General features: G+C 36.2%; 1 protein-coding gene across 1 annotated transcript in view; it reads right to left on the bottom strand.

The window, feature by feature from the left end:
* CMC1 (C-X9-C motif containing 1) overlaps positions 1-13380 on the bottom strand; it is a 79334-nt gene that overhangs the window by 48432 nt on the left and 17522 nt on the right. Inside the window, exon 2 of the mRNA XM_030933044.1 lies at positions 9246-9335. Within this exon, the coding sequence (XP_030788904.1) occupies positions 9246-9335 (90 nt within the window). The remainder of the gene's footprint in view (positions 1-9245; positions 9336-13380) is intronic.

Consider the following 13380-nt stretch of genomic DNA (forward strand, 5'->3'; position numbering starts at 1 on the left):
ATTCCATCTCATGGATAGGAAGAATCAATATCGTGAAAATGGCCACACTGCCCAAATAATTTATAGATACAATGCTATTCCCATTAAACTACCATTGTTAAGCATCCACTAGAATTCAGAATTAGAAAAACTTCACAGAATTAGAACAAACTATTTTAACATTCATGTGGAACCAAAAAAGAGCCCGTACAGCCAAGACAATCCTAAGCAAAAAGAACAAAGGTGGAGGCATCATGCTATCTGACTTCAAACTACACTACAAGGTTACAGTAACCAAAACAGCATGGTTCTGGTACAAAAACAGACACATAGACCAATGAAACATAATAGAGAACTCAGAAATAAGACTGCACATCTACAACTATCTGATCTTCGACAAACCTGACAAAAACAAGCAATGGGGAAAGGATTCCCGATTTAATAAATGGTGCTGGGACAACTGGCTAGCCATATGCAGAAAACTGAAACTGGACCCCTTCCTTATACCTTATACAAAAATTAACTCAACTGGGAGGCTGAGGCGGGTGGATCACTTGAGGTCAGAAGTTCTAGAGCAGCCTGGTCAATATGGTGAAACACCGTCCCTATTAAAATATAAAAATTAGCTGGGTGTGGTGGCGCATGCCTGTAGTCCCAGCTACTTAGGAGGCTGAGGCTGGAGAATCACTGGAACCCAGGAGGCAGAGGCTGCAGTGAGCCGAGATCATGCCACTGCACTACAGCCTAAGCAACAGAGTGAGACTCCATCTCAAAAAAGAAAGAAAGAAAAAAAGAAAAAAAAATTAACTCGGTTGGGCGTGGTGGCTCACACCTGTAATCCCAGCATTTTGGGAGGCTGAGGTGGGCAAATCACAAGGTCACGAGTTCAAGACCGGCCTGCCCAACGTGGTGAAACCCCATCTCTACTAAAAATACAAAAAATTAGCTGGGTATAGTGGCACATGCCTGTAATCCCAGCTACTCGGGAGGCTGAGGCAGGAGAATCGCTTGAACCTGGGAGGCAGAGGTTGCAGTGAGTTGAGATCATGCCATTGCACTCCAGCTTGGGCAACAAGAGTAAAACTCCGTCTCAAAGAAATGAACTCAAGATGGATTAAAGACGTAAATGTAAAACCCAAAACTATATACTAGAAGAAAATCTAGGCCGGGCGCAGTGGCTCATGCGTAATTAGACCTGTAATCCCAACACCTTGGGAAGCCGAGGCAGGAGGATCACAAGGTCAGGAGATCGAGACCATCCTGGCTAACATGGCGAAACCCTGTCTCTACTAAAAATACAAAAAATTAGCCAGGCGTGGTGGTGGGCGCCTGTAGTCCCAGCTACTCAGGAGGCTGAGGCAGGAGAATGGCATAAACCCGGGAGGCGGAGGTTGCAGTGAGCTGAGATCACACCACTGCACTCCTGCCTGGGTGAAAGAACAAGACTCCATCTCAAAAAAAAAGAAAAAAAAGAAAATCTAGGCAATACCATTCAGGACATAGGCACGGGCAAAGATTTCATGACAAAAATGCTAAAACCAATTGCAACAAAAGCAAAAATTGACAAATGGGATCTTGTTAAAATAAAGAGTTTCTACATAGCAAAGGAAACTATCATCAGCGTGAACAGACAACCTAAAGAATGGGAGAAAATTTTGGCAATCTATCCATCTAACAAAGGTCTAATATCCAGAAGCTACAAAGAACTTAAACAAATTTACAAGAAAAAACAAACAATTAAAAAGTGGGCAAAGGGCATGAACAGACACTTTTCAAGACATTTATGCTGCCAATGAACATGAAAAAAAGCTCATCACTGGTCATTGAAGAAATGCAAATCAAAATCACAATGAGATACCATCTCTTGCCAGTCAGAATGGCAATTATTAAAAAGTTAAGAAACAACAGATGCGGTGAGGCTGTGGAGAAATAGAAACACTTTTACACTGTTGGTGGGAATGTAAATTAGTTCAACCACTGTGGAAGACAGTGTGGTGATTCCTCAAAGACCTAAAACCAGAAACACCATCTGACCCAGCAATCCCATTACTGGGTATATACCTAAAGGAATATAAATCATTCTATTATAAAGATATATGCACGCGTATGTTCATTGCAGCACTATTCACAACAGCAAAGACATGGAATCAGCCCAAATGCCCATCCGTGATAGACCAGATAAAGAAAATGTGGCACATATACACCATGGAATACTATGCAGCTATAAAAAGAAACGAGGGACATGGATGCAGGGACATGGATGAAGTTGGAAGTCATTATCTTCAGCAAACTAACGCAGGAACAGAAAACCAATCACCACATGATCTCACTTGTAAGTGGGAGCTGAACAATGAGAACACATGGACACAGGGAGGGGAACAACACTCACCGGGGTCTGCTGGGGGCAGGGAGGGAAGGAAAGCATCAGGATACACAGCTAATGCATGCTGGGCTTAATACTTAGGTGATGGATTGGCCAGGTGCAGTGGCTCACACCTGCAGTCGCAGGACTTGGGAGGCCAAAGTGGGCAGATGACCTGAGGTCAGGAGTTTGAGACCAGACTGGCCAACATGGCGAAACCCCATCTCTACTAAGAATATAAAAATTAGCCAGCGTCATGGTGTGCTCCTGTAGTCCTAGTTACTTGGGAGGCTGAGGCAGGGGAATCACTTGAACCCAGGAGGCAGTGGTTGCAGTGAGCTGAGATTGCACCACTGCCCTCCAGCTTGGGCAACAGAGAGAGACTCGGTTTCAAAGGAAAAAAAAAAAAAGAAACCTAGGTGATGGGTTGATAGGTGCAGCAAACCACCATAGCACAAGTTTACCTATGTAACAAACCTGTACATCTTGCATGTGTATCCCAGAACTTAGAAGTAAAATTTCATTTACTTCTAAAACCAAATATACTGCATCTTCCTCTGTGAGAAGAAAACTAGCCATTTTATTCAAGGGTATTTATATCCAACTACACACAGTTTTACTGCAAAACTGTCCTGTTTTCAGAAACAAGGTAATCATAATAAGCTATTGAGTCTGATAATGAGCATATGAGCTAACACATACAACTGAGAACCACTGGATCAATAAGTAATAACCATTGTACAGTAGTCCCCTGTTATGCATGGGGGATACGTTCCAAGCCCCCTAGTGGATGCCTGACACTGCAGATGCTACCAAATCCTACATGTACTATGTTTATTTCCTCTACATACGTACCCCTGATAAAATTTGATTTATAAATTAGGCACAGTAAGAGAGTAGCAACAACTAATAAAATAGAATGTTTATAACAATAAAAGTTAAGTGAATGTGGTCTCTCTCAAAATATCTTATTGTACTATAAATATCCTATTATACTAACCCTTCTTATGATGATGATATGAAATGATAACATTAGAACTTCAGTTGAGCACAGGTAATTGAAACCATGGAAAGTGAAACCACAGATAAGAAGGACTGCTATATACTTTGTTCAGTTATTTATTTATTTTTTTTTTTTGAGACGGAGTCTCGCTCTGTCACCCAGGCTGGAGTGCAGTGGCCGGATCTCAGCTCACTGCAAGCTCCGCCTCCCGGGTTTACACCATTCTCCTGCCTCAGCCTCCCGAGTAGCTGGGACTACAGGCGCCCGCCACCTCGCCCGGCTAGTTTTTTGTATTTTTTAGTAGAGACGGGGTTTCACCGTGTTAGCCAGGATGGTCTCGATCTCCTGACCTCGTGATCTGCCCATCTTGGCCTCCCAAAGTGCTAGGATTACAGGTTTGAGCCACCGCACCCGGCCTGTTCAGTTATTTTTAAAATAATTCAGCTGTATTTATGATTGATATAAGCCTATTATTCATGATTCCATTGGCATAACATCAGGCATGATAGGCATACATAAATAGTTACTGCTAAGTAACTTTTATTATGTCCATGTGCAGAAAAGAGTTAACATAGCAGGCATGACACTGCCATCCTTAAAAAGCTTGCTTGCAAGATTGGCCCTTAGGTGGCATCGGAGAACTCGGATCTTGGGAGTGTCCCCACCATTTCCTAATTAATAAGAGTGGCTCACTGTGCCCAAACTGTTTGTGCAAACAATATGGTTTATGCTGAACACCTGCTTTCCTTCTGGGAATCTGAAATTTTGGTACATGTTAGGCAGAGGGTTCCCAAATGACCAACTCTCAATAAAAATTCTGGGGACTGAGTCTCTAATGAGCCTCCCTGGTAGACAACATTTCACATGTGTTGTCACAATCCAATGCTGGAGAAATCACACACACCCTGAGTGACTCTACCAGGAGAAGACTCATGGAGCTTATGCCATGGTTTCTTCTGAACTTTCACATATGCCTTTTCCCTTTATTGATTTGGCTTTGTATCTTTTTGCTGTAATACATTTTAGCTATGAATAGGATTATATGCTGAGTCCTGTCAGTCTTCCCAGTGAATCAACCAATCCAATGGTGGTCTTGGGAACCCATAACATAGTCCAGTGTAATTCCAAAGTGCAGAAACTGTGCCTTATATCTACTTGTATTTCTTAGACTGTATAATATACTCATATATAACAGCTATTCATCATATGCAGTGATTATTTTCCTTTTAATATATCCAAACTAGTCTCAAGATGTGTTGCACATCCACTTCAGCATTAGTTAATACTAGTGAACTGGTTAACGACAAAAAAACATGTAATAAGAGTGGTACACCTCAAACAACAAATAAAAAGGCAGGTTTTTGGCAGCTTCAAGTAACACAGTTGGACAGAAGATTGATTACTTTGACCATGTATATAGTCTGCAGCTCTGCAACCTATTTCAATGTTGTTTTGATAATTATCTGCCTGTAAACTTCCTAAAGAACATTCTAAGCATGCTTAACTTGATTCTTTTTTGTTTATTCACTTATCTTTGGAATTTCACAAAATAGAACATACTTCAGTTCTGTGTGATTGACAGAACAGGGTATTTTATCAAGTTTCTTTGTTATTTACCTACAGCTCTGTGATGTTTCAAACAAACAAATAACCCATGCTTCCTTGTACTTTATATAATTCTTTCAGAGCTATATCTCACTTATTGGACAACAGATCATAAAGACTGCAACATAAGTACAAAATGAACATTAAAATAAGGGAAAACAAGGCCCAAGGGATGAAAGGAGTCAGTAAAAGAATACAGCTAGGTTAAAGAAAGTTCCAACCCATCCCTGATGACGAAATACTTTTTTGTCTTTACCTGTGACAGCAAAAGGAAAAAAGAGAAAAGGCTCTTATTATTTCTAAAGCAAACGACATTATCTAATATAGAGACTTTATAGCAAATGTCAACTATGCACTTCAAAAAAGCAAAGAAATATAATGAGGAATTTTTACAAAACACTATACAATTCAGTGACTCTTCCTCTTACAGAGAAAAATGTATAATACTAGTATGCATACTTTACTTATATACGGCAAACATTATTTTTTAAACATTACTAACATAGAAAATATAAATCATTAAATTAGTGAAGTCAAACAGCTAGAAAAAGACACACAGTTGAAATCCAGAGTTTGTCAAACCATTTCCCTAAGACACAAGGTGCTAACTCCTAGATCCAAGAAAAAGTAATGATTTCATCATTACGGTTGGTGAGATATTACTGTTCTGGCTTTTGGAAGGTGAGGAAAGTGGGAGGAAGTAAGAAAGCGATTTGGCCATTCTAGAGTTTTCCTTCACTTCCATTCCCAATGTACTCAGTGTTCACTGTGTTACTGTCTACCAGTATACTTCAGTCATTTATTTTAGCGGCTTTATTCACTGCCAATAATATCACTAGCAAGGAAAGAATACTATAAAATTAAATTTTATATTTAAATCAATAACTTTTCTTTTGATACCAACAGAGTTTATAATCTTGTCAAAGTTTCCCCAATAGCAAGATCAGGATTCTCCTTTCTAATCTCTAAGTCAAGCCACCTTTTCAAATCAAATCAAAGTTCAAAAAGGAAAGGTGCTAAGCACTATTCTTCTCTTCAAAAAGAAACATAGGCCGGGCACAGTAGTCCATGCCTGCAATCCCAGTACTTTGGGAGGCAAAGGCGGAAGACTTCTTTGAGCCCAGGAGTTGGAGACCAGCCTGCACAACATAGTGAGACTCCATTTCAAAGAAAAAGGGGGAAAAAAAGAAACCATATATTTTCGTGTTTCTTACTTTACATTATTAAAAATATATTTTATAAAGACCAAGATTCAAGAGTCGACACCATTTGAATAATATGAAAACTAATTGTCACCCAAAAGCTAAAATTTTTTTGTATTACGTTATAGTTTTCATTATATTGGAATGGCATATTACTGGAACTTACACAAATTCATTGTAGAATTAGAATCATGTAATTCCAGATTAAAATTAAATTTTAGAATTACAAGGGTATATAATGATGAAACATTCTAAATGTTATCTACTGCTTAAGACAAATTTTAACTGTATTTAAACGTTAGGTGAAATATGCAACTCAGACTAATTCAGTGTACAGTAAGTAAAAACCAATGGTGTATAGATAAAGAGAGTATAATGTAAGCTGGTTAAAAAATTATAATGAAGAGACAACTAGTAAGAATATAGCAACCTGGCTGAAATTGATATTCATTAGGGTACTCCTCACATCAATAGGTAACATTTGGACTCTGTGGTCTTTATCAGTGTCCCAGCTGGTAATGGTTGAAAGTTAATGCCTTACCCAATTCTGTTCAATTTTCTATCCTAATTAGCCCTCCAGATCTATAGCTGTGAGCACCAAGTGTCTGTGCTCAAAAGAAACTAATTAATGCTAGCAAATTAGATCAAGTCCAAAGATCCAACAGCCAAACTCTTAGTTAAATGCTCCTTGTTAATAGGAAGTGTAGCTGTCAATAACTGCTGTTGGTGACTATAATGAGGCATCTTTCTTTCATTGAAAGTGATTTCATTTCTCTTTGTCCATGGAAAAGCTGTTCCATTCCCTTCACAAACCTAAGTTGCTGACAGTCTGACCCAATTCTTATGATCAGCTGGGTTGAAATGACATTTAAAAAAAAAATCTAACGGAAAAGCTTTCCTACATAATCATATTTTAGGCATTCAGCAGAAAGTCAGACCACTTATTAAAATTCCTGTATCTTTTATCTAAGAACCATACAATTGGCATACATAATGCTTTTACATAAAATCCTATAATTATTTAATAAAACAAAAGCTATAAACAGTAAATAAACTACAATGGAAATGTCTCGATTCTAAATTATGTCTTACTGTTCAGTTTAAATGAAGTTTTCTTTTGCTGCTTGAATAATTCTAATGTATATCATTTCCTAATTTATATGGTTAGAAAATAGACTTCTGATTCTCTCATCAATTTTAGATTCTAAAACATTGTTTTGAATCACATGGCCTAAAAAATCAATATATAATTATCTAAAAGAAATTCAAATTATGTTATTACATTCTAATATAGATGAATACATTTAAATAATCCAAATGAATCACAGATTTTAAGATGCTTTCAGTCTTCAGAAAACTTAACTATATTGAAAAAGCAAAAACTTAACTACATCAACATCCTAAACAACTTTTGATGAAGTGAAAATTAAACACTTATTTTCTGTACCATTATAAAACACTAGTTTTGTAACACAAATAAATATTTTAAAGTTATACTCTACTCTTTCATTTCAAAAACCAAAAACAAAGTTTCATTGTCTAAGAGACAACGAAAGACAGTTCTGAAACCCAAAGTCATACAATCATTCTGCATTTTCCTTGGAATTATGTCAGTAAAATTTAAACTGTAATTGAGTTAGCTAGCTTTCTTTCATTCCAGGTATAAAGATAATATGCTACATGACAGCATAAATACAACTTATATGTATAACTTCAGACTGATATATCAGTAATAAGTAAATTTTCCTAGCAATAAAAAGCCCTACAACTTTATTATAGAGTTTTTAAGTTTTATCTCCCCTCAACTGAATCAGGATATACATTTTTTAAGTTCTATGAGGAATGTGCACATTGTACCTCTTGTGACCATAAACATGACACCTGCCAATGCCATACATGCACTACTTGCAGGTGTCAATAGGTTGACTTCTCAAGACACCTGGGGGTAGGTGTTAAAGAAAGGTACTCTGATTAAACTATTAAACTAATTCACAGGAAAGCAAGAGTAAAACCATAGGATGGTTATTTATATGAGTTTTAAAATGGATAGGTCATAATAAGTTATGAAGAAACAAAAATGACCATCACACATTGTTGAGTTCAAAGAACTACTCTTATTTTATTGCCTCCACTCATCAATTGCAAAGGTCCTCTCTAAGGGCAGAGGACAGGGAAGGGAACAAAAGCATTCCTAGTATCCAAATGTTATTGACCCAGTCCTGAAATTAGAGTTGACACAGCTCTGCTCCCCTGTAGAGAAGCTTGCAGTGGAAGTGCAGCCCATCACCCTCGCTAAAAATTATTGTGTTCCCTCAACAAAGATGACCACACAGAAACTGAAGTAAAGCCAGGAAAATAGCCTATGTCCATAAAATTTTGTTACTTCTTTTTGATGGCCCTTCCAAGAGGTAGAATTTTTTTAAAGATATTTCTACAGTAATATTGCCATGTGCTTTTCTAATAACTCATCATTTACAAATGTATTATGGCCTCACTTTTTACCTTTCACTGCTTTGTTTACATGTTTCAGTAGAATATTGCACATTAATCACTGATGTCTCTAGATCTACAGGAGTATTTCATGTTAAAACATTTTCCAAAGAAAACATACATGTGTAGCTGTCTAGTTTATGTATTTACATAAATATCTTCCACTTGGAAACGTAAAACAAAACAAAAACCCCAGACTCACTGTAAGTCCTATCGGGATTCTATTAACAATTCAGTAATGACACCAAAGAAAATCACAGGTATAGGATAGATCTGATGTTTCTTCCTCCCCTATAAAAATCATCAGAATAACTTGTTTCTCCAAATTACTCATACCAAGTTTTTCTATGGATATAACTGTACCTCTGAGGGTAAAAAAAAAAAAGATGTTTCTTACTAGTAATTTAGGGAAATATTTTTAAACTGTAAATGAATTGAACATTACTGGAAGTTCTGAAAGCTGAAATACTGGTATTTCAGCAAAAGGGTGAGAAGCAATTCATACATATTAATTCATTGACTACTTGATTCTGGGGCTAAGGATTAAATTCAGATCATATTATTAAAAATAAATTTGATCTTTACATGAATATTTGAAGCTTACCTTGAACTTGTTCAGAACACCTCTCTTTGGCCTTTTCTCTCATTATTTTAGGGATCAAAATATCTTTTTCAACATGTCTGAGATGCTGGTCTGAAAAAAAAAAGATCTTTCTTTAATAAAGTCTCAAGCAAATCACCAGATTAAAGGAAAAATAAGACTCTGGTTTACTTAAAAGCCTATGCAAATATACTCAAAACTTACAACCTTATGAAATCGTGATTATTTTAGTCATTGAAAATCATCATATTTGCAATGATTTTTATATACAACAACAAAAATGTGAGGAATACAAGCAACGTGTTTCTTAAAATTTCTGCAAACTATACTATGACATTTTTACTTTATAACAGATTCCATGCAGTCTTGTCAAAGTTGGCATCTAAATCATCATTCCCTTATTAATATAATCCACAAAAGAGGATTTTCACTGATACTGAGATCCAAGAATAGATGAAGAGATACAAGATTAAGAGACACCCAAGTAGTTTTTCTACCTAGCAGTAAGAGTAGCCTAAAAAAGAACTAGCAAAAGAAAAGGTGGAACTGCAAGTCCATATGAAAACAAAGCGTATGTGATTTCTGTGCATTTTAAACACAACTTCTACAATTGAACTAAAATGGCAAATTGAACACCTGCTCTAGAGTCCCACCTGCTCCTTAAATGCTAAGAGAGTCCTGAAAAATAAACAAGGGATAAGTGTCTTCAGTGAACCAAGAACGATGAGGAATCTCTGAAAGATAAAAAGGCAGATTAGATCAGATTAAATGAGGTAATCATATTGCTATAGAGTGTCCAGGAAAAAAAACACATGCCAAAAGTGGGCGCTGCTCCATGCTCTGAAGCAGCAAATATGGAAAGCAAGAAAACTTCCCTGGAGGAAACTAAACAGTTATTAATTAAAGTGACTCAACAGGAGCCAAATGGTCACCTCCTCTGCTGCCTTCAGGTCATGGGTGAAAAAGGTATATATAGCTATTTATCCCCAAAAGACCAGACAGTTTCCCATTGAAAGTATACAGGAAAGAAGATTTTAGATTATTGTGAAGTATAATAAATATACTGAGGCAAATACAAAGACTTGAGTCCTCAGACAGCAATGGACCATGTCTGAAACCCCAGAATCCTAAAAGCTTCAAAAGGGAATAAACACTGCCTACATAAAAGAATGAGAATCAGATTTACGTCATGGCTCACTAGCAAGACATGATGCAACAAGACAATGGAGAAATAACTTCCAAGTTCTGAGAGAGAATTATGAAGAATTCTAGAGTCTTTAAACTACCAATTATGAGTGAGGTTAAGAACATTCAGATACATAGGAACTAAAATGCTTACCACCTTCAAACCCTAGAGAAAAAAAAGTAATCTCCTTGTTACAGTTGATCCTTTAACAACATGGGTTTGAACTGTGGAGGTCCACTTAACACTCAGATATTGTCCAATCAAATGCATACCGAAAATACAATATTTTGGAGATGCAGACCTATATGGTATACCAACTTTTCAGGCCGACTTTTCATACACATGGGTTCTGAGGGGCCCATGGTGGGACTTCTCTGAGAATGTACAGGTTGTGGTAAATATGGGGGCTCCTGAAACCAATCCCCTGCGTATACTGGGGAATGACTACTATGTGCAACAACAACCACTAATCGAATTTAGTGATATGGAACAATAAACAATAAACTATTGGTCAGAGGGGTCTGATCTGGGAAGACTCAAAGTTCTGGTGGTTCTGGTGTTGGTTTCAACAGCTACAAAAGCTGAGGCTGGAGGACTTACTTCCAAAATTACTTCTTTTTTCATATATGTATCTGACACCTGGCCTGGAATGGCCAAAAGAAGTGCTCAGCTAGGACTGTAAACCAGAACATCTACCAATGGCCTCTCTACCTGGAGCCATGCAACAGCATTCGTTCATGCTGCACTATACTGATTCCAAGTCATTAAGGATAGCCCACATTCAAGTGGAAGGAAATCAGATTCCATTCTTGGTAACAAAACCACATTACAGAAAAGCATGAACGATGGGAGATATTTTGTAACCTTCTTTGTAAAATAAAATGTCTCACAAAATGTAACAGAGAATATGCTCTGACAGAAAAAAAATAAACTGAACACATGATATACAAACGTAAAATATATAAATCATATTACAAAAACATATATTTAAATTTGTTAAAACTGTGAAGTACTTGAACAACAGTATCGACTAACTTGACCTAACTAACATTTATAGAATACCTAATAACAGTAGAACATCTACTAAAATAAACCATACTGTGGCTATAAAACAAACCTCAATAAATCTGAAAGAATTCAAGCCCTACAAACTATGTTCCCTGACACCAAAGTAATTAAATTAGCAACCAATAACAGATCTCTGGAAAATCTCCAAATATTTGTAAGCTACATAACACACTTTTAAATAACCCATGGATCTAAGAAAATGTCAAAAAGGAAATAAGACAGTATTTTGGTATGAATGAAAATAAAACCAATATATCAAAATTTACGTAATCCAGCTAAAACTGTACTTGGCAGAAAATTTGTAGCACTAAAAACCTATCTAGTAAATGAAAAAAGGTCTTATATCAACTTAAGTTTCTACCTTGAGAAACCAGAAAAAGGGTAAAATGAACACAAAGCAAGCAAAAGAGGAAATGATATCAAAATATAAATCAATGCAATAAAGAACACCACACAAATAAAAGAAAAAAAAAACAATGAAATTAAGGCTGGTTCTCTGAGAGGATCAGATTAATAAAATTTATAAACCACTAGCCAGAGTAAGGTTACAAATTTCAAACATCAGAAATGATAAATATTTTTAAATAATAAGGGAATATTACGAACAAATTTAGGCCAATGAACCTGACAACTAGAATGAAATGAACACATTCTTTTAAAAAAACACAAAACAACCAAAACTCACCCAAGAAGGCACAGATACCTTGATACCAAAAGCAAGAACGATATTTACAAAACACATACACATACCCACAAAATCCACAGACCACTATGCCTCATGAACACAGATGCAAAAATCCTCAACAATATATTAACAAATCAAACCCAGCAATACATAAAAAGAAAGATACATAACAACAAAGTTGGATTTATTCCAGGGAGGCAAGGGTGGTTCACCATTAGAAATTCAACCCATGTAATCCATCAGATATATTAACAGACTAAAAAAGGAAAACCATATAATCATATTGATCGATGCCAAAAAATTGGACAAAATTCTACAGGCATTCATAAAAAACAAAATCAGTATACTTGGAACAGAAGGGAACTTCTTTAATGAAGGGCATCTACAAAAAATCCTCTAGCTTACATCATATTTAATAGTAAAACTCTGAACGCTTTCCCTATAAAAAAAGAAACATGGTATAAAATTACACAGAATTATATACACACACATATGAGTACATGTGAAACTGAAAAGGTCTATAATCTAGTTAACAGTACTGCATCAACTTCAGTTTCCTGGTTTTGATATTATACTACAGATATATAAGATGTCACCACTGGGGAAGGCTATGAGATGGACACTCAGTTTATATAGTATTTTTCACAATTTTATGTGAGTCTATAATTATTTCAAAATAAAAAGTTAAAGAAAAAAAGTCTACAAACAATCAAAGGAGAAAATCCTCATGATCCAGATGTCATATAACTATAGAACAACAAAAAAGTGCATGGAAAAACTGGTGAAATTCGACTAAGATTAGTACCTGAATCAACGATATTACACCATTTCCCTGTTTCCTTGTTCACATTTCATTACAGGAGCCTGTCCCAACCTTTTTTCATTTTTGCCCTAAAAGGAGCCTTTTTTGACATTTTTTTCCTAATGTACCCCTATGAAATGTTCATATCACAGATAAAGCATATATGTTTACGTACTGCAGGTGTAACAGTGCTTTATCTGTTGAGAGTATTTTTGTCTCCACCAATGTCAATTGTTATCCTTTGAAGGCAGTATCACACCCACTGAGAATATATATACCATGGTTATGTAAGATAGCATCATTACGGAAAGGGAAGAAGGTAGATACATGGAAACTGCATGATTTTGCAGTTTCCTATTATTATTATATTATTACAAAATAAAGTTATAATTAAAAA

This window comes from Rhinopithecus roxellana, chromosome 1 (assembly GCF_007565055.1).
Source record: "Rhinopithecus roxellana isolate Shanxi Qingling chromosome 1, ASM756505v1, whole genome shotgun sequence".
NCBI lineage: Eukaryota > Metazoa > Chordata > Mammalia > Primates > Cercopithecidae > Rhinopithecus > Rhinopithecus roxellana.